The 20,066-nt window shown below is 41.9% G+C and overlaps 1 protein-coding gene across 1 annotated transcript; it reads right to left on the bottom strand.

Annotated features, from left to right (window-relative positions):
• Positions 1–12,274: 12,274 nt before the first annotated feature.
• On the bottom strand, positions 12,275–19,117 carry LOC311267387 (uncharacterized protein). Its single transcript, XM_084370441.1, has 4 exons — positions 18,732–19,117; positions 18,016–18,152; positions 14,840–15,009; positions 12,275–14,666 (listed from the first exon to the last, which is right to left on the bottom strand). The coding sequence occupies exons 2-4, from the start codon at positions 18,070–18,072 to the stop codon at positions 13,409–13,411; spliced, it is 1,485 nt and encodes a 494-aa protein (XP_084226567.1). The 5' UTR covers positions 18,073–18,152; positions 18,732–19,117; the 3' UTR covers positions 12,275–13,408.
• Between the last annotated feature and the right edge of the window lie 949 nt (positions 19,118–20,066).

Below are 20,066 nucleotides of genomic sequence, written 5' to 3'. Positions count from 1 at the left end.
CATTTGATTTACAGTTGGATGACAAACTGGTGCTGGCAGCTTTCAGGTCATCCACCTCCTTTTGTGTAAATTTGAGGCTAATTCTCAGTTCTTGCACCTCTTTCAACATGGCATCCATTCTTGTGCATGTTAGGTGCGCACACAAACCTTGAAGTTGTTTTCCTGTTGTTGAAGTAGCTCTTTGTAAAATGCTATTTGCTGATCCAGTTGTTCACACAGTTGTTCCTGTGAGATGTATTGACCATTCTGCCCAGTCATCTTAGCAGTTGGTCGCTGTCACTGTTGTTAGCACTTGGCTAACGATTAGCACGGCGCACTAAACGATACACAGGCTTCACAGTCAGCTCACAAGCCACCTGGCACGTCCTCCGTTTTATTCCAGGAGCTGCCGCCGAGTCTTCTCAGAGTCAAGACGATGGTGGTGTGCAGAGTTTCTACAACAGCGTTAGTTAATCCCAGTGAGCGAAAAACTCAGAAAAACATCTTAGCTAGTTAGCCAGTTAGCTGATCATGTGATCAAGTCTGTTAAGAACTGTGGCTCACCTGTGACTTAATAAATCTGGGTGACTTATCTCATTACTGTCCTCTAAATGCTCAATTTAACTTAATGTAAAGTTAAGTGTTACGTGACCTCATGTAAAGATCAAACTCATAACAATAATGCTGATAATAAAAGTCACTGTAGCTGCTGATGTTCCAACAATGTTGACCCAGTCAGGAGGTTCTGTCCAACATCATGTTCAAAGCTGGTCTATGAGCAGTCTCCATTTGGTTTGTGGATCCCAGCAGCTACTTCAGCCGCTCTTTGTTTTCTTTTTCAGCTCTTATTTTGATGAATAATTTATTTTAGCAACATGTTTCATTTAAATTCAATCTTTAGTTAAAATTAGGATAAAAATAACGGCCTTGTTTCATCAGATGGAATTAATACTTTGTAGAAACTTCACCGACCAAAGTTACATCAGGAGATATTAAAGCTAAATCTGCTACTTTCACGTTTTAGAGAATCATTCAGGTCAAATTCTGTTCAGCTTCTATTCCTCCGTCTTTCTGAATCGTTTTGTCTGCTCGTCGTTCTTGTTTTCTTCAGTTTCCTTTTTTGGCTTTGCATTAAAATAAACGGTGTAATGATCTGACATGGTATCATCCCGAACACAGAGACCAGAGACTTCAACATTTGTGGTGGTGATGACCAGATCCAGAGTGTTACCTCCTCGGTGTGTTGGCTTCTTTACATGCTGCTCAAGGTCATTAACCAGCAAAAGAAGATCAAACTCGTCAGTAAAGGACCTGCTTTTATCATTAACATGGATGTTGAAATCTCCAGTCACAATGATGCTGCTGTACATCTTCTTGACCTCATCCAGAAGACTTTGAAACTGTTTCAGAAACGTGCGGAATTGTTCCTGGTTGTATTTCGGTGGATGATACAGGTTGATGATCACGACAGGTTGGTTCCACTCATCATGTTGCACAACTGTGACAACAAACTCAAACCTTGTTATGTTTAGATGGTCAAAGTGAAGTTGTTCTCCCTTCAGTTCCTCTGAGAACTGAATCGCCACCCCTCCTCCTCTACCCTCCCTCTGCTGAGAGTGGAACCTGAAATTAGGTGGTGAAGCTTCTCTGAGGACTGTTTCTGCAGTATCATCTTTTAACCACGTCTCTGTTGTGAGAAAGACGTCCAGGTTGTTTTGTGTTATGAGTTTTAAGATCTTTGGTTCTTTCCCATTCATTGACCGAACATTGAGCAACCCGAGCCTGATTGTTTCTTCCTCTCTCTCTTCCTCACTATCACTCTCCTCTTCCTCCTGATCAGGTTGTATTATGTCCATCACCTCCAGAGCCGTCCTGTGAATAAAATGAGTTAGCATCATTCAGGAAACATCAGTTGTTGCTAACAAACACATTTTACTCTGAACTGAGACTTATCTAAATGTTGGGAATGATCAGTGGAGGAAATGTCTGAACTGTGTAGAGAAGCAGAGTCTAATGAGCCCTGCCCATAATCAATAATCATACATTATGATGATGAGCCGCTCCTTCAGTTTCTCGCACATCTCTAGAATGTCGTCAGCTGTGTCTCTCATTGATCGGCTCGCTTTAGTCTCATGATTCTTCTTGATCAGGTCTTTCCAGTTGTCAATCGCCTCATCAAGAGCAAAGCCCAGTCCAACAGCTCCTCCCACAACCTGATGATGAAGATCAATAGTCAACAGATCAATACTTGATCCATTTAGTGTGTCTGATGTACACAGCACATCACACACTATCTATTATTCACCATACTTATTATTATACCTCTGTCACAAAACTTTGGGGTGTAACTTGTCCTGCAGTTTTGATCCCACAAACATTAAAAATAGATCAAAACGTGCGTCCTGATCAGGACGAGTGTGTGATGATGTTGGTAGCGAATGATTTTGGTAAAAAATGTGACAAACACACTAAAAACAGCGTTTTCAAAGCTGATCTGGCAAATTCAACTGGAAGTCACAAAAACAAAGAGACCCTCTGTCTGTGGAGCCTCGTTGCTTCGATACATCTCAACATAGACACGTGATTCAAAGCTTCAGTGGGTCAGACTTGGGACTTTAATGTCCTAAAGGTACATTTTGATCGCTTGAATGGTTTTGGAGCCATCGCAGTTTACGTTTAGGGACATTTAGGTCCGCTTCAGATTTTACAGTGGGTGTGTATTGAGCTGGAGAGGATGACATCATCAGCGAGTGTAGAGGAGAAAAAACACTTTTCTCTAAATGTGGATTAAAATCCCACAATTTCACTCCACACACATCAGATACATCAGAGATGAAGGACATGTTGTGTCTGTGCAGCCAAATCATTGATCATGGAAGCAAACAGACACCAAAACCACCAACTCTCCCATAAGCTTCAATGTTCATTTGGAGGCAAACTTTTCAGAAAGGGAGTTTAACGTTTGTTTTCCTCTTAATCAGAAACGTGTCTCGTTCACTCTCTCAGTAACATTACTGTACAGCTGGAGCATGTAGACGTCCGACCTGACGGGTTATTAACAGCAACCAGCTATCAGATAATAATATTGAGTGATGAGTCGGTCGAGTGGATTTTATGTTTGACTTCTGTGTGTGACCAGAGTTTGTGTCCTGTTTGTTTTATGGCTTTTTACCAGAACAATTGATTGTTTTCATGTGTTTAAGAAGACTTAAATGAACTTTTAGCTGCAATTTGTTTAGATTTAGTAGATAACAACACAGTTAGGTTTGAATAAAGATCAGGTCAGGACTAAATTAACTCCTTTTCAGAATATGAGGCCGAATGACATTTTTATTCTCATTAGTATCAAAACTCTTCAGCTGGTGCTTCAAAGTATTAAACTTCAGCCTCCAGGACAACACATGTACATTCATCAACATCACAAAAACAATCAATCAATAAATATCAGTCACTGATAACAAAACTCTGATATGTAATCACTGTGATTTACTGTGTGATCATCAAACAGTACATGAGTGTACCTACTGAATCTTACCATGGCTCCTCCTTTAAGGGCTGTTTTCAGTGCTATTGAGGACATTTCTTTGATGAGTTGTTTGGTCGCTTCAGCAATCAAGAGCTTAGTTTGTTTCCCAACAGTTTCCAGGGAGAAAAGTGTGAAAATACCACAAACTGTTGTCAGTACAGGTGTCTTTGCAACAAGGTCCATGGAGAGCTGTCTGATTCCTGATTCTGCACGATAAAAACGCTCATGTTTGCTGAAATCGATTTTCAGCTTCAGGCCACTTCGTCTGGCCGTTGCTTCAATGAATGAAATCATGACACGTTGGTCCAATTCATCTGGGTCTGCAGAGGGATACATCTCCTGCACTTCCACCTTCAGTTGCTCAAACTGTTTCTTGATATTTTTTGCAGTCTCATTGCTCTTCTTTTCTATCTTCTGCGCCTCTTTCAAAGTGGCGCTGGATGAAAAGTGCTCAGTGATCTTAGTAGTTACAGATACAGTGAGACCTATACCTCCATATACTCCTCCTGCAAGAGCTAAAAATGGAGCAGCTGCTCCGGCGGTAAAGAAAGTGAGCACACCAGCTCCGATCAGACTTGCTGCTCCAACCACTGACACTGAGCTGCCAACACATTCTGCAACGTTGCATTTCTCCCTGAGTGACTCCAACTCATCAGCCAGTTTCTTCAGCTGCTCTGCACAGCTCTCCATCTGCTTGATCCAGGAGAACATCAGCTCCAGCAGCAGATCAGCGGTGGCCATGATGAAGGTTTCTGTGTCCTCCTGATCCTTCAACCAGAAACCAGAGAGCTGCTACAGTGTGATGACGCTGTAAGAGAAAGGCAGGAGACAGATCAGAGGACACAGAGTTACTACACATGTGTGACAAATTTGGAGTAGATGGTAAATTGTATGTTTGAAAAATGAAAATGGCTGCATGCAATCCAAGATGGCCGACTTCCTGTTGGGGCAAGAAGTTCCACAAAATTAATTCCTGTCTAAATTGATGAGACCTATGAGTCCTGCAAATTTCATGAAGATGAGAGAAAGATTGTTGTTTACATGACCTGGCCTTAAAGCTATGGTCTACGATTTGAAAGATTTGTCATTATTATTAACATTATTTAGATGGTAATTATGGCTCAACAGTACGACCTACACAATGTGAAGAGTAAAAGGAACCAAATAAATCCATTCTCTCTAGCACCTGCAAAACTGCAAAGAAATTGACCAATAGGAGCCATGGAGTTTCTGTTGAACAGGTTACCTGGGGATACTTTTTTCAAATCTTTCTCAGATCGTAGCTTTAAGGAGCACTATAGATATGACACAATATTGATGCATAGACGTATTCAGGCTGAACCCCTCTACATGTGTGAGCAATTTGGTGTAGATGGGAAATTGTATGTTGAAGTTATAAGGACTTCCTGCTTATGGCGAAGCATCAAAATATATGCATACCGAATTTCGTTCATGTATGCGCATGTAGGAGGCGGGTTTTCAAGCTTAAGCACCCTTTTCAATCCTCCGGGGGCGCTGTGGTGCCATCTTTGCACTTAAAAGGGTTAAAAAAAGGGCCAGCCCCATATGAAGAAGTTTGTTGAAGCACAGAGAAAGTTTATGAATGTTGTCACAAGTACTCGTTCACTGCGTAGATTAAAAAATTCTCTCACAATGTCTCCATGTGCATTAAACATTATTATTTTATTTTTTATTTTGCCTTTATTTAACCAGGTCGGGCCCGTTGAGACACAATGGTCTCTTTTTCAAGGGAAGCCTGGCCAAGACAGCAGCATAGAAAAGTTGCAACAATTACAAGACACACAAAAATCACACGGCAACAGAGATAAAATACATTACAAAATAGAAGCAACTGGACTAAAGCTCCGGATTCACATTAAAACAAGAACAAGTGCGGTATGAAGCTGCTCCAATTTCTCTCACACAAGTTTTCAAAGATCCAAGGTTGATGAGCTCCTTTAACTTTAGAGTTTTCTGCAGTGCATTCCAAGCAGCAGGTGCAGCGTACTTAAAGCAGTGCTTACCAAATTCAGAATTAACTTGGGCACGTTTAATACATGAAACTCGTTAGTGCGCAAGCGGTAATTGCTTTGGGATTTAGAGAAATAATTACATAAAAATTAAAGGGAGCAGACCCAAGGCCAAGGCTTTATAAAAAAAAATATGCCAATGTATAAGGTGGCGTGCTGCCAGAGATGGCCACTCAACTCGAGCATATAAAGTGCAGTGGTGAGTGAGGGCTTTACATCCAGTGACAAACCTTAAGGCACCATGAGAGAGAGAACGCAGACAATTTGCAGGGGCCTACATATATAAGAGGTCGCCATAATCAAGTACAGGGAGGAAAGTGGCAGCAACCAACTTTTTCCTGGTAGAAAAAGAAAAACAAGAGCTGTGACAGAAAAAGAATCCCAGTTTCAGTCTTAATTTTTTTTTTACCAGGTTTTCTACATGTGGTTTAAAAGAAAGGCGATCACCAATAAAATGCCGAGATACTTGTAACAGGACAGAAGTTCAATCTCACACCCTTGTAATGACAAAATGCTGGGAGGAGACACAGGTACTTCCCTGCCATTGGAAAATATCATCAGTTTAGTTTTGGCAGCATTTAAGACAAGTCTTAATTCAATGAGCTGACTTTCCACAAGGTTAAAAGCAATCTGTAAGTTGCCAAGGGCCTCGGCAAGAGTGGAGCCACAACAGTATATAACCGTGTCATCAGCATAAAAATGAAATTTTATTTACATAAATAACAAACAAAATTGTGCCCACAACTGAGCCATGAGGCACACCGGTAGAAACATTTAGCAGTGTGGATGAGCTGCCTTCAAATTGAACACATTGTTTTCTATTAGACAAATAATTATCAAACCAACCAATGGCCTGCTCAGATAAACCTATGTCAAGCAGTCGTCGCTTCAGAATAAAATGATCGACTGTGTTGAAGGCATTACAAAGGTCAACAAAGAGAGCTGTACAAAATTTCTTATGATCCAACCATTCTAATATATCGTTGGTGAGTTTGAGGGTGGCTGTAGTTGTGCTACACATTACACACAACACTAACATACAAATAAAGATATTAACATGAAGATCTGCAGCACGAGATGCAACAACAGAACGTTTCTCACCTGTTGCTGGAAGTTCTGCTGGAATAAAGTCGTGTTCAAGTGAACTCAGCTATGTGGGTCGTATGTCCGACTGCAGCACAGGTTTTTCCTCTCTGGTCTTTGTTCAGCAGCTCACCTTGTTTAAGTCATGTGAATTTAACACGTTGTTTATCAACAAGGTAAGCAGCTGCTGAGGAATCTTGGCACAGACTCAGATCATCTGAGCCTATTGAGCTGTGGTATGTTTCCTCTGAATGAGGGAAACGCCTCAGTTAGTCAGAATCAGTTTCACAAAAAATAATGTTCCACATCATAACTTAATTATTTCATAATGATGAAAAACAACTATATAATAAGTTCAGACAGCTTCATCTTCTTCAGTCAGAACGGTCACTGATGCCTTTGATACAGTCAATCACTCGATTCTTTTATCCCAACGTGTAAAGTGTGTTGGCATTACGCGTGCTGCCCTTGAATGTCTCAAATCTTATTTGACAGAGAGGAGTTACTCAGTACAACTTGGTGAATGTTCTTCTTCTGTGGCCCCTCTCTCCTGTGGGGTGCCCCAAGGGTCTATTCTGGGTCCTTTACTGTTTTCGTTGTATATGCTGCCCTCCGGTTCCATTTTTATGAAACATAATATCTCCTTTCATTGCTTTGCGGACAATATGCAAATCTACTTGCCGCTAAAACCGAATGATTTACACTCACTGCAGCCGTTATTTAATTGTTTGAGTGATCTAAAAACCTGGCTGGATCTAAACTTTCTCTGTCTAAAAGAAAATAAAACTGAAATTGTTTGTGTTTGTTGTTTGTGTAGCAGCTTTACTGTGGTTGCTTATAAACTGAAGAACACCAGTCAGACCAGGAATCAGGATCTGTACATGTATTCCCTATAGGAGCAGCAAGGGACACAGTCAGTACGCTCTCTCAGTCTCCAGCACAAAAGCTTCCCAAGTTTTTTCCCCAAAAATATACATAAAAAAATATTGCTATAAATAAAATGTACACACCAAAATAATGTGTGCCCTTTAAAGTGAGAAAAACAAAATGTATTTAAAACTTAAATTACAAATAAAACAGGAATATTGAATACAAATTAACAAAACAAACAAAATGTAAAATTCTCACAAAGTGCCTAACACTCCAGTTTAGATAAAAAGTTTTGCTGGAAAGATAAAGCTACGTCACTATAGTGTCTTTGTACCGTTAATTAAAGCCCCCCAAAGCAGTCACCAGCTCTAACATCTGGTTCAGTATTACAACAAACACTGTCACTTGTCTGTGGCTCCTGAACGGCTGGGTCAGAGTTATCAAGAAGCCTTTGAGGGGGTTCTGGAGGTGTGTGCTCTCTCTCTGGAGAGTCGTCCAAGGAAGTAGTCTCTGCTACCCAGCTAGCAGTGCGTTTGGACCGGTCAAACTCAGGTTCAGTCACCAGGAGGCTTCCAACTACCCTACTGTCTACTGTTGCCAACTCCTCAGTAAAGAAAGTCGCTGTTGGCTGCCCAAAAGTCACTAGAAGTCGCTAAGTTACGTTATCAACCAATTTGCATAACTGGCCATGTGCATTTAATTGTAATGGATACTGTAGAACAGAGGGATGACGTCGTGGGAGAGACAGCAAGTGACTAAAAAACACCCTTAATATGTTTAGAACTACAAATGAACTCTGTGGTTCGTCTGTCTGACTGCAGAACGGGTTCTTCCTCTCTGGTTTTTGTTCAGCAGCTCACCTTGTTTAAGTTATGTGAATTAAACAAGGTGAGCCGCTGCTGAGGAATCTTGGCACAGACTCAGATCATCTGAGCCTATTGAGCTGTGGTATGTTTCCTCTGAATGAGGGAAACGCCTCAGTTTGTCAGTTCTACAAACAACAATGTTCCACAGAATAACTTCATTATTTCATAACGATGAAGAACAACTGATACTGTCAATCACTCGATCCGGTTTCCCGACTTGTGAAGTGTGTGGGCAGATCTCGCTAAATGACGTCATCACCCAATTTGCATAACTGGCCATGTGCATTTAATTGTAATGGATGCTGTAGGAGAGAGGAATAACGTTGTGGGAGAGACAAAAAGTGAGTAAAAAACACCCTTAATATGTTTAGAACTACAAATGAACTTATCTAAGTGCAGTGATTTATTTTAGGCAAAGAACATTTTACATTTACATCCCGACTGTAAGCCAGGGTGGGATCAGCCAGCGGCGGCTTCACGCATGCGCAATTTGCTGTCTGGATGCGGAGGGGTGAACTTCTCCTGCTCTGACTGCAGCTGGGAGGGACTGTTGGGCGAGGACTTGGCCACCTGTGAGTGCTTTGGGACGGGGTACGAGCCCACGGCAGCACCGCTGCTCGTTGGGAAGAGTAAGAACGATACAAGAAAAAGTTGCTAAATTTGTTGCTTTTTTGAAAAAGAGTCGCTAGAGGGGTCTGAAAACTCGCTAAATAGAGCGACAAAGTCGTTAAGTCGGCAACACTGCTACTGTGTTCTTGACTTGATTCAGAGTCACCGTCAAAGGATGACTCCCTTTCATGCTCCACCTCCACTGGTGAAGTTGGCTTGGAAAAGCAAGTTCCTGTGGACAACTCTCTCTTGCCCAGTGCTGGGATGTCTGATGCGGTAAGTGTGGCACCTTGAGTCTTTGGAAATCACTGTGTAGAGGGTAGGTTCCCACCTGTCAGCTAGTTTCCCGTGACCACGTCCACACCTGTTTGCCAAGAGAACTCAATCTCCCTCCTCAATGTCTGTGCCCTTTGTTCCCCTGTTGTACAGGCCTGTCTGGCGCTGCTGGCTGGAATTAGCATTAACTTAACCCAGCACAAGAGCTTCCTTGAGGTCGTCCCTCATTCTCTTGACATAGCTGTCATAGTCTGTGATGTCATTGTCTTTCACCACATTGTGGAACATAAAATCCACTGGCAGTCTGGGAATCCGCCCATACATTAGAAATCATGGGGCAAACCCAGTCGAATCATGAACTGTGCAGTTATAGATGTAGGTCAGCGTCTGCAACATCTGCGGCCATCTCTGCTTGTCTCTGGGGGGTAGAGCCCTGATCATGTTCCCTAAGGTTCTATTGAACCTTTCGGTCTGACCATTCCCCAAGGTTAAGCCATATCTGCCCCACAAAGATTTTGAAAAAGTCATACATGCGTTTGTAACAACTCGGCTCGATTACTAAGTCAGAGTGAGAATGGTGTGTAACTAAAGTGGGCCTGTAAAGATGGACTAGTGAGTAGATGAGTCTCCGTGTTCGCTGTGAGGACGTTTAATGTCCCCGACAACCTCTGTAGTCTCATTTAGACACTTGTTAGCAACAAGCGGTTTTAACTAAATAAAGAAAACAGTGTTGCTGCTTGTTTATTTAACTCCAGCTGAGGTTCAATCCGACATCTCCTCGTCTCTGGACGGCGTCTTAAACCACTGGACCATCTTCAGGCAGGAAAAACAAGCAACAAGCAGAGAGAGGAAAGTATCCTTCAAGACAAATGCAGCCTGCGCAGCTCGTGAGCTCAATGAAGTTTAACTGCAACAAAACTGAAGTGAGTATGAGCGTTTATCCTCTTCATACATAACCAAACAATTATGATGTAATTACAAGAGGGCGTCTCTTCCTGTTTATTCTAGCTCAGCGGTTCACACTTATTTCCTGTTATGAAACCAAAATGTCCCAATAGAAGGGTAATAAGAAGTGTAAGAACTTATTATGAACACACAGTGTCCCCGATATATTCAGTACTGCCGTCAACAGGAAACAAACTTTTATCTGCACATTAAGTCAAACTGTTTGTGCTTGAGGTCAGTCAGTGGTCCAGTGTGTCGGTCCAGTGTCAGCATGTGTGTGTTGTGTTGTTGCAGAAAACATCCTGCTGCAGCTCTCTGAACATTCAGGAGCACAAAGCTGTGTTGGAGTCATCTGTGGTGTCGGAGCGCCCTCTATTGGGATGATGACGTCACTGCAGCAGCAGAGCAACTCACCTGGACTCACCTGCTCACTGTTCCCTCCAACAGCCACTCTGTCACCATCAGTTACTTCACTTCAGTAAAAGTCTGTCAGTCTAATTTAGCTGTAGTTAAACTATAAATACACAGCACACAGTATAAATACTGCAGCTTGTTCTTCATGTGCAGCTGTTTGTTAAACTGCCAGAAACTCACAGGTGCAATTTGAACTTTAAGGTTGTCGCTTCACAGAGAAAATCCAGAAGAAGTTTAAAGTTTAACAGAAGCTTTGTGTGAATATTAATAATCAGGATATCAGCAGGAGCTTCACATCCTGACACTTCCAATCAGATACAACTGTGAGAATGAAACAGGAAGTGAACTCAAACCACAAAACCAGACAGCAAAGCAGGTCCAGCTGTTAGAGTTTCTCCAGAGAGGTGATGATCCAGCAGAACTGTTTAAAGATATTTAACAGGTATAAAGGACAGGACTGGTTATAATGTAGAACACAGCAGCTGAGATGATGCAGAGTACAGTCATCCAGGTCATGGTACCTCTAAGTGCTGTCCATGGATAAACCTGTGCTCCATCACTAACGTAATAAAATCAAACGTGTGTCTGCAGTTTAAAGTTACAGTGAATATAGTTCAGACCTACATTGTAAATTAGACTGTGATGAACTTTAAAATAAAGATCAGAGTTATTTTGCAGTTAGTGAACCTTCCTCAACATGCTCACTTTTCACTGCTACCCCAGCAGTGTACATGTTGTATTTTCCGTTTGTAGGGACATAAGCTAGTCTCACAGCGTAACTCTGGTCCCCCTCTCAGAGGGATGGGCACTGATGAAGGTGTCATGCATCAGAGACTGGGAACAGTGGGTAGAATATCTTCTGGGGGCTGAACTACCTGTGACCTCACTGTCTCTTTCAGTATGATGGGAAGTCATGTAACTGTTATCTCTGTCTGGCCTACACTACACTATACACTATAATTGGCAGTTATTAACCTAAAAGATTTTGGTTAATCAAATGGGTTAAAAAATTTGACAAATCAATTCTCACCACAATGTTTGTAAGTACAAATCAACGTCTACTCCTGTAGTAGACTAGTGGGGGTAAATATAGAGACTTTTGGCTAAAGAGTTCAAGATGTGAATCTGAAATTTCAGCATGTCCAAATTATGCTGAAATTAATATTACACATTTATGAATGATTGCCAACAGTACACTGCCTCACACGGGGCACCATTTGTAGTATGCTCCTCACACGGGGCACCATGTGCAGTGCCCCATGCAACAGTAATTGGGAGTTTTGTGTTAAATTTGGCTATCAATAATAATTAATGATTATCAGGGATAATTATTAATTATGATAAATAATAAGACCCAATTTACATTAGATCACCTCGGGGCACCACCCTTGAAGAAGGGAAAAGAGCCAATTCACCAAATCAGTCTCAGAAAAAGGTACTAAACTGTTTGTAACTGATCAATAATTAACTTAATAACTACAACCGATATTACCATAACAGCTGCAATGGTTGAAGGGTTTTGGAGTCCTTGACAGAGTAGAGGTTAACAACATTCACTCTTGTACAATTTTAAATAGACAGCATGAAGTTTCAAAAGTCTTTTATTTAACACAAAGATGAAAACACACAAACTAACATGTACTATATACAGGTGTGTGTGTGTGTGTGTGTGCGTGTGTGTGTGCGTGTCTCTGGAAGAACAAAGAAAAAATGGTGGTTCTTGCTCCATGTGCTCACTGATATGCTCCACACATAAACATTTAGCAACTCTTTAACAACTCTTTAAGTTATTATTATCCAAATAAGTTGTACACATGAAACCAAATACTGGATCATCCAGCCATCATCTGGATAATCCCCTCTTTATTTTAAGTCTGAAAAGAACTGTGGCTCACCTGTGACTTCATAAATCTGGGTGACTAATCTCATTACTGCGCTCTAAATGCTCAATTTAAGTGTTATGTGACCTCATGTAAAGATCAAACTCATAACAATAACGCTGATAGTAAAAGTCACTGTAGCTGCTGATGTTCCAACAAACTGCCTCTTCATCTCCATCATACGCTGTAAATACGTTTAATATTTTTAAAATCCGATTTTCATCTTGTTTCATTTCCTGTTTTCCTCGTTTGACTTTTGTTTTTGACTTCCTGTGACAAACAATAACTCAAACATAATTATACAGTAAGTGTTCACTGTATCTGTGTGTGTGTGTGTGTGTGTGATTAAGCTTTCTGTTTAAAAACTCTTAATGCAACACAAATAATACAGGAAGGAGCTCTCACAATCCCACACCCCGCCAAAATAAATCAAACACAAAACAAACCTAAAATATTACAAATATATTACACCCCATCAAAATAAAACTAACCAAGAGGAGCCAGGCCGGCAGATGTGATGGTAAAAGAGGCAGCTGGAGTTCTGTTGACCCAGTCAGGAGGTTCTGTCCAACATCATGTTCAAAGCTGGTCTATGAGCAGTCTCCACTTGGTTTGTGGATCCCAGCAGCTACTTCAGCCGCTCTTTGTTTTCTTTTTCAGCTCTTATTTTGATAAATAATTTATTTTAGCAAAATGTTTCATTTAAATTCAATCTTTAGTTAAAATTAGGATAAAAATAACGGCCTTATTTCATCAGATGGAATTAATACTTTGTATCGACCAAAGTTACATCAGGAGATATTAAAGCTAAATCTGCTACTTTCACGTTTTAGAGAATCATTCAGGTCAAATTCTGTTCAGCTTCTATTCCTCCGTCTTTCTGAATCGTTTTGTCTGCTCGTCGTTCTTGTTTTCTTCAGTTTCATTTTTTTAATCTTTTGGCTTTGCATTAAAATAAACGGTGTAATGATCTGACATGGTATCTTTCCGAACACAGAGACCAAAGACTTCAACATTTGTGGTGATGACCAGATCCAGAGTGTTACCTCTTTCGTGTGTTGGCTCCTCTACATGCTGCTCAAGGTCATTAAGCCACAAAAGATACTCAAACTCGTCAGTATAGGACCTCCTTTCGTTATTAACGTGGATGTTGAAATCTCCAGTCACAATGATGCTGCTGTACTTCTTCTTGACCTCATCCAGGAGACTTTGAAACTCGTTCAGAAACTTTCGGAATCGTTCCTGGTTGTATCCTGGTGGATGATACAGGTTGATGATCACGACAGGTTGGTTCCACTCATCATGTTGCACAACTGTGACAACGAACTCAAAGGTCGTTATGTTTAGAAAGTCAAAGTGAAGTTGTTCTCCCTGCAGTTCCTCTGAGAACTGAATCGCCACCCCTCCTCCTCTACCCTCCCTCTGCTGAGAGTGGAACCTGAAATCTTCTGGTGAAGCTTCTCTGAGGACTGTTTCTGCGTTATCATTATTTAACCACGTCTCTGTTGAGAGAAAGACGTCCAGGTTGTTTTGTGTTATGAGCTCTACGATCCTGGATGTTCTATTATTCATCGACCGAGTATTGAGCAACGCAAACCTGATTGTTCCTTTCTCTGTCTCTTCCTCACTATCACTCTCCTCTTCCTCTGTCTCTTCCTCACTATCACTCTCCTCTTCCTCCTGATCTCTCTCTTTATCCTCATCATCCCTCTCCTCATCATCTCCCTGATCACCTCCAGTGTGCTCAGATTGATCACGCTGTCTTCTGTTCTCCTCTTCTCTTTGTCTTCTTGCCTTCTTCTTCTTCTCCTCTTCTATTCGTCTTCTGGCCTTCTCCTCCTCTTCTTGTTGTCTTCTGGCCATCACCTCCTCTTCTCGTTGTCGTCTGGCCTTCTTCTTCTCCTCTTCCATTCGTCTTCTGGCCTTCTCCTCCTCTTCTTGTTGTCTTCTGGCCATCACCTCCTCTTCTCGTTGTCGTCTGGCCTTCTTCTTCTCCTCTTCCATTCGTCTTTTGGCCTTCTCCTCCTCTTCTTGTTGTCTTCTGGCCATCACCTCCTCTTCTCGTTGTCGTCTGGCCTTCTTCTTCTCCTCTTCTATTCGTCTTCTGGCCTTCTCCTCCTCTTCTTGTTGTCTTCTGGCCATCACCTCCTCTTCTCGTTGTTTTCTGTCCATCTCCTCCAGAGCCGTCCTGTGAATAAAATGAGTTGGCGTCATTCAGGAAACATATCAGTTGTTGCTAACAGACACATTTTACTCTGAAATGAGACTTATCTAAATGTTGGGAATGATCAGTGGAGGAAATGTCTGAACTGTGTAGAGAAGCAGAGTTTAATGAGCCCCACCCATAATCAATAATCATACCTCATGTCCGCGAACTGCTTCCTCACTGTGCTGCACATCTTTTGAATGTCGTCATCTGTGTGTGTCATTGATCGGCTCGCTTCAGTCTCATGATTGTTCTCGATCGGGTCTGTCCAGTTGTCATTCGGCTCATGAAGAGCAAAGCCCAGTCCAACAGCTCCTCCCGCAACCTGATGATGAAGATCAATAGTCAACAGATCAATACTTGATTAATTTTCATTATTATGAAACTGGCAGAACATCTGTCGAGTCCTGGACTGTAAAATATACAGATAACGTACATGGCGGACCCTGCCACCTTTCTAGCTTCAAACACAGTTCTGGGACCTTATTTTCCTCTGAGAACAGCTGGTTCATTCACTGATGGAGACAGTTTGTGTTATTACCTCATTAATTTCATTAATATTAAAATTCTATTAAAATATGAATTCCGGGACTTCCGGTCGAGCAGCCATGCAGGCAGCAGCCTAACTTAACAGCTCCCCTCAACTAATTTCTGAAGTGCCTGTAACTTGGCCATAATTTATCTCAAGTCTAATAAAGTCATAGTAGGGGCACATAATATGCCTCGGATACAGCAGAAAGAGTCAATCTTCGACAAAGAGTCCGGACAGAGCACCTTGACCGACAAATCTCCGGCGGACAGGAGTAGAACTAGCATGAGCCAGCTCGCCACAGAGAGTCAGCCTGCAGAGGAAAGCATGGCAAATTTAGACGTCATTCTTCAAGAAGAAGAGAGATTTCCGCCAAGAAAACAGTGAGACGCTGAGGGACATCAAGGAAGATATAAATAAGACAAATAACAGGATTGATGAGGCTGAAGGAAGAATTGCAGAAGCAAAGGAGAGAGTACAAGGTGTGGAGGACGCGCTGTTGGAGCTATTAAAGATACAGACCCTCTTGGAAGTAAAGCTAACAGACCAGGAGGGCAGATCCAGTAGGGACAACATCAGGATCTACAGTGTTTGTGAAGGGGCTGAAGAAAACTCGCCCTCTGTAATCTCTTTTGTTGAGAAGTTATTGAAAGAAAGTCTGGATCTTCCGCCCGCCTCGGACCTGAAAATAGAAAGAGCTCACTGGGCTTTGGGTCCCCGACCGCCGGGGATGCGCTGCTGTTACCCTTCCTGGGTTTGATCCAACGTGTTGAAATAGTTAAATTGAACTGTATTTTCTTCAATCGCTTCCAGTGGAGTTCCCAGATAAGAAATTTGTAGAATAGGAGAAGTGGATTTCACGATTCTTGTTGCAGGGAAAGAAACCAAGAGTCAGATATAAAACCCTCCAGGTGCCGAGGGACAAAGGGGGTTTGGCCCTCCCTTGCTTAAAATCGTATTACCAAGCAGCCCAGATTACTCAGCTATATGGTAGCTGATTAAATGCCAGTATTCGGTTAAGGTCCCTACGGGCTATTATCGGAGACAGCGAACTGAAACACCATCTGGGGGACAAACCCAGCCCATGGCTAGATCTATCACTCAAAACCTGGTTTAAAGTGGCTAAATCCTTCGGGAGCCCTACTTGCTGATTCGCTGGGTGGCCTATGACCCAGGCTTTACTCCAAATAGGCTGGATGCAAACTTCAGGTCATGGCAGCAGCGAGGTCTGAATATTTATTTGGATTACTTTGAAAAATCCTCGCTTAAAAGCTTCCAAGACCTGAGAGAACAGCATGGCTTGGCTAGACAGGATTTCTTTAGATTCTTACAGCTGCGACACCACATTGATATTAGTAAAGACGATCTGGAAAAGTTAGGATCTGGGACTGGTATACTAAGAGTTTTTATTTCAGCATATAGAGCTGAGTCAGGTCTCAAAACTATTTCGAAGTTGTACAAGGGTCTTCAAGAACTAAACGGGGTGAACACATCCTTTCTATTATTTTTTATAATTTTTTGTATGTAAATATTAGCATTTTTAGCTCAATAGCTTCCAGGTCGTGTGAGCAATTGACTCAAAATCATATTGAGATCATGTAAATACACTGGCTGCATGAGATACGCCTCTTGTTTTCACGTTTCACATCTCAAAATATTTTTTATTAATTTTTATTAGCAAATATTAGCATTTTTAGCAAATATTAGCATTTTAGCTCAATAGCTTCCAGGTCATGTGATCAATTGACTCAAAATCAGTGTGGGATCATGTACCTACACTGGCTGCATGAGATACGCCTCTTGTTTTCACGTTTTACATCTCAAAATATTTTATACTAATTTTTATTAGCAAATAGTAGCATTTTTAGCAAATATTAGCATATATATATAATATTTCCAGCTGGCCCAAGACGATTTTTTAAAGAGTTTTGGCTGAAGAAGTCGCCCCACAAAGTAAGACTCTTTCAGTTTATCACAAATATTAGCATTAAATCATCATTTTGAGGGTACATGGTTTTCACTGGGCAGGAAGGGTTTGAAATATGTAACCAGCAACGTAAATGATGTACAGTAGTGGAGTAGAAAGTGCAGTATTTGCCTCTGAGATACAGCGGAGCAGACAAAACTGAAGTTGCATGAAATCCTCAAATGTCTACGTCAGCACTTGAGTAAATATACTTACACTTCACCACTGGGTCAGAGCCTGATACTGTGTTTTGTGTGTTTGTTTTCAGAATGAGGGAGAGAGACAACGTGAAAAAGGGACAGGAAGAGAGGGACACCAGGTAAAACAAATAATACATGTGTATTCTGTTAAAATGTATGTGTCTGTATAATTGACCTGTTGTTTTGTGTGTTGTCTTCTCGTTTCAGAGGGCCCCATGCCTGCCTTTGCCTTGGGCCCCAAATTTCTTAAATCCGCCACTGACATCAAGACTCAAAAGTGTACAGTGTAGTGAAGTCTTGTTGTTGACTTTCTTGATAAATAAAAAGATAATATAAAAAAAAAGAGGGGAAGGGGGAATAGCACGAGCGTATCGTAACAAAATATTGGTGAAATGAACTAGTTTCGCGGCAGATAATGCTCATAGAGGCTGTGTGTCGGTGCCCCGTCACTCGCATTATATGGATATACGCGGCGCTCCACTGGATTTAATTTTGTCCGAACGACGCCAAATGACACCAAAGTTATCTGGGTGAGTAAATGATCGTATTTTATGCTAGAAATAAGGTCCAGGTTGTAAAAAACAGCAGTTCCCCTTTAATAATGATTGTTGATATGTCACTGTGACGATGTCTTACAGATCCAAGCAGGCCGCCACAGCGAGGACACCTCGCCTGTCCCTTCGAGGGGAACATCAGGTCCAGCAGCTTGTGGGACGAAGGTTTCTGCCTGATCGTCCAACCAGAAACCAGAGAGCTGCTACAGTGTGATGACGCTGTAAGAGAAAGGAGACGATCAGAGGACACAGTCACTGCATCATGTGTCGTGGTACAAGTGAAAACCCTGAACTGGACCTGAAATGAACTTTCTATCCAAACACTATGGACGCTGTGACATGTACATTAAAGAGGATGCAGTGTTTCCTTTCAGACGTTCAGCTGAACTCAGTGCAGATATTTATATTATAAATAATAATGTAATTATTGTGATACAGCTGTCTCATAACGTCTCATTAAATGTTGGCCATCATACCACAATATATCTTCCTGCTGGCTGAGAACAGTGAAGACGTCCCGTTACTGAACAACGTTGAGAACTTTCTCAACAAAATAACAGTTATTGATCCGCTGAGTCTGTCGGCTGGACGCCACATGAAGCCTGAAACAAAGTTCCTCCTGTTTCACCATCGTCACTTTACAGTTATTCATCTTAAATAAGGAAATAAATAATAGAGACCGTCTGAGGCATCGATCTTTAGTCAGACTTCACACAAACATCACACACACTAACACACAGATACAGACAGTAACATGAAGACCTGCAGCACGAGACGCAGCAACACAACGTTTCTCACCTGGTGCTGGAAGTTCTGCTGGAATAAAGTCGTGTTCAAGTGAACTCAGCTCTGTGGGTCGTCTGTCCGACTGCAGCACAGGTTCGTCCTCTCTGGTCTTTGTTCCCTGTTGACAACTTCTCAGTGAGTCAAAGTATTTCCTGCCTGACTGTAACAGGCGGAATCAGCCAGCGTGAACTGCTCCTGCAGCCGGGCCGCCTGCGAGTGTTTGGGCCGAGGGACGGGCCCACGGCAGCGGCCGCTGCTCGTTGAACGATGCGTGCTTTCACGTCCACAAATCTCCAAATACACCAGAAAGAGTCACTAGATGAGTCGCTAGTCGCATTTTTGAAAAAGAGTCGCTAGAGGTCTGAAGACTAAATATGTTGGCAACACTTTGTCCAGCAGCTCAGGTCTGTAGGTCATGTGACTTCCTGGAAAGGAGCAGCTGCAGATACAGAAAGGAAGTTTATCTTCAGCCCTCTGAGCTGTGGTGTTTCCTCTGATGGAGGGCAACGCCTCAGTCAGTCAGGATCAGTTTCACAAACAATATGTTCTTTCTTTCTTTCGAACATGTAAACATGTAGACAGTGAAAACGAAGACAAGAACAGGTAAACAATAAATGAATTATTAAACAGATAAACAAATAGACAACAAAAAGACTGAAGGATGGACTTTGGATCCTCCACACGTTTCACATGTTCGACAGGAGGAAGTCTAAATGTTCCATAACTTCATTATTTGATAACAATGAAAAACAACTTCAGAACAAGTCCAGGCAGCTTCATCTCCTCCAGTCAGAACAGTCTGATGCATCTTCAGTGGACAACAGCAGCACGTCCATCACATCATGATGACCACATGCTGTGTGACCTCGTGTTTACAGCTCCTGTTGTGAATAAAGTGGTTTTATCCACTGATGGATTGTAACTGAGTACTTTCTACTCCACTACAATGATCTGTCAGCATTAGTTACTAGTTACTTCACAGATTACTGTCAGCGTGTTCGTTTGTTTGAGTGAAGACGTTCGCTTTAACTATTTATTTAGAATTGTGTCATTAAGGAAGCGTGATCATGGACCTTTCTCTGCTAAACAAATCACAGTCAGCGGATTCCTGTTACTCTGTAACCCGTCGCCCAGAAAAAGGATGCAGATATTCACATTACAATAACAGTTATATTTTTGCTGTTGAGGTGTTATAACTTCTCATTGGTCAAAAAAGGTGAGGAGGCCGTGGTTTAGACTTGGCTTCTCCTATCGTTGGTGCACAGGCTGGTCAGCCTCTTGGCAACACGAGTTCTCCAATCCGTGAAGACATCGCCCTGTGGAAAGACCCTCCCTCTTCCTGTCTCT

This window comes from Pagrus pagrus (genome assembly GCF_965226575.1).
Source record: "Pagrus pagrus genome assembly, chromosome: 13".
NCBI lineage: Eukaryota > Metazoa > Chordata > Actinopteri > Spariformes > Sparidae > Pagrus > Pagrus pagrus.
This window is presented reverse-complemented; position numbering and strand designations above follow the sequence as displayed.

What these genes read in the sequence shown, in the direction of transcription:
- LOC311267387 (XM_084370441.1), bottom strand. Translation starts at nt 18,072, where the DNA reads ATGTTCCCCTCGAAGGGACAGGCGAGGTGTCCTCGCTGTGGCGGCCTG. An exon ending in GTGGCGGCCTGCTTGGATCT is followed by an intron (nt 15,010 to 18,015) that starts GTAAGACATCGT and finishes CTTCATCATCAG; the next exon opens with GTTGCGGGAGGAGCTGTTGG. An exon ending in AAGCAGTTCGCGGACATGAG is followed by an intron (nt 14,667 to 14,839) that starts GTATGATTATTG and finishes TTTTATTCACAG; the next exon opens with GACGGCTCTGGAGGAGATGG.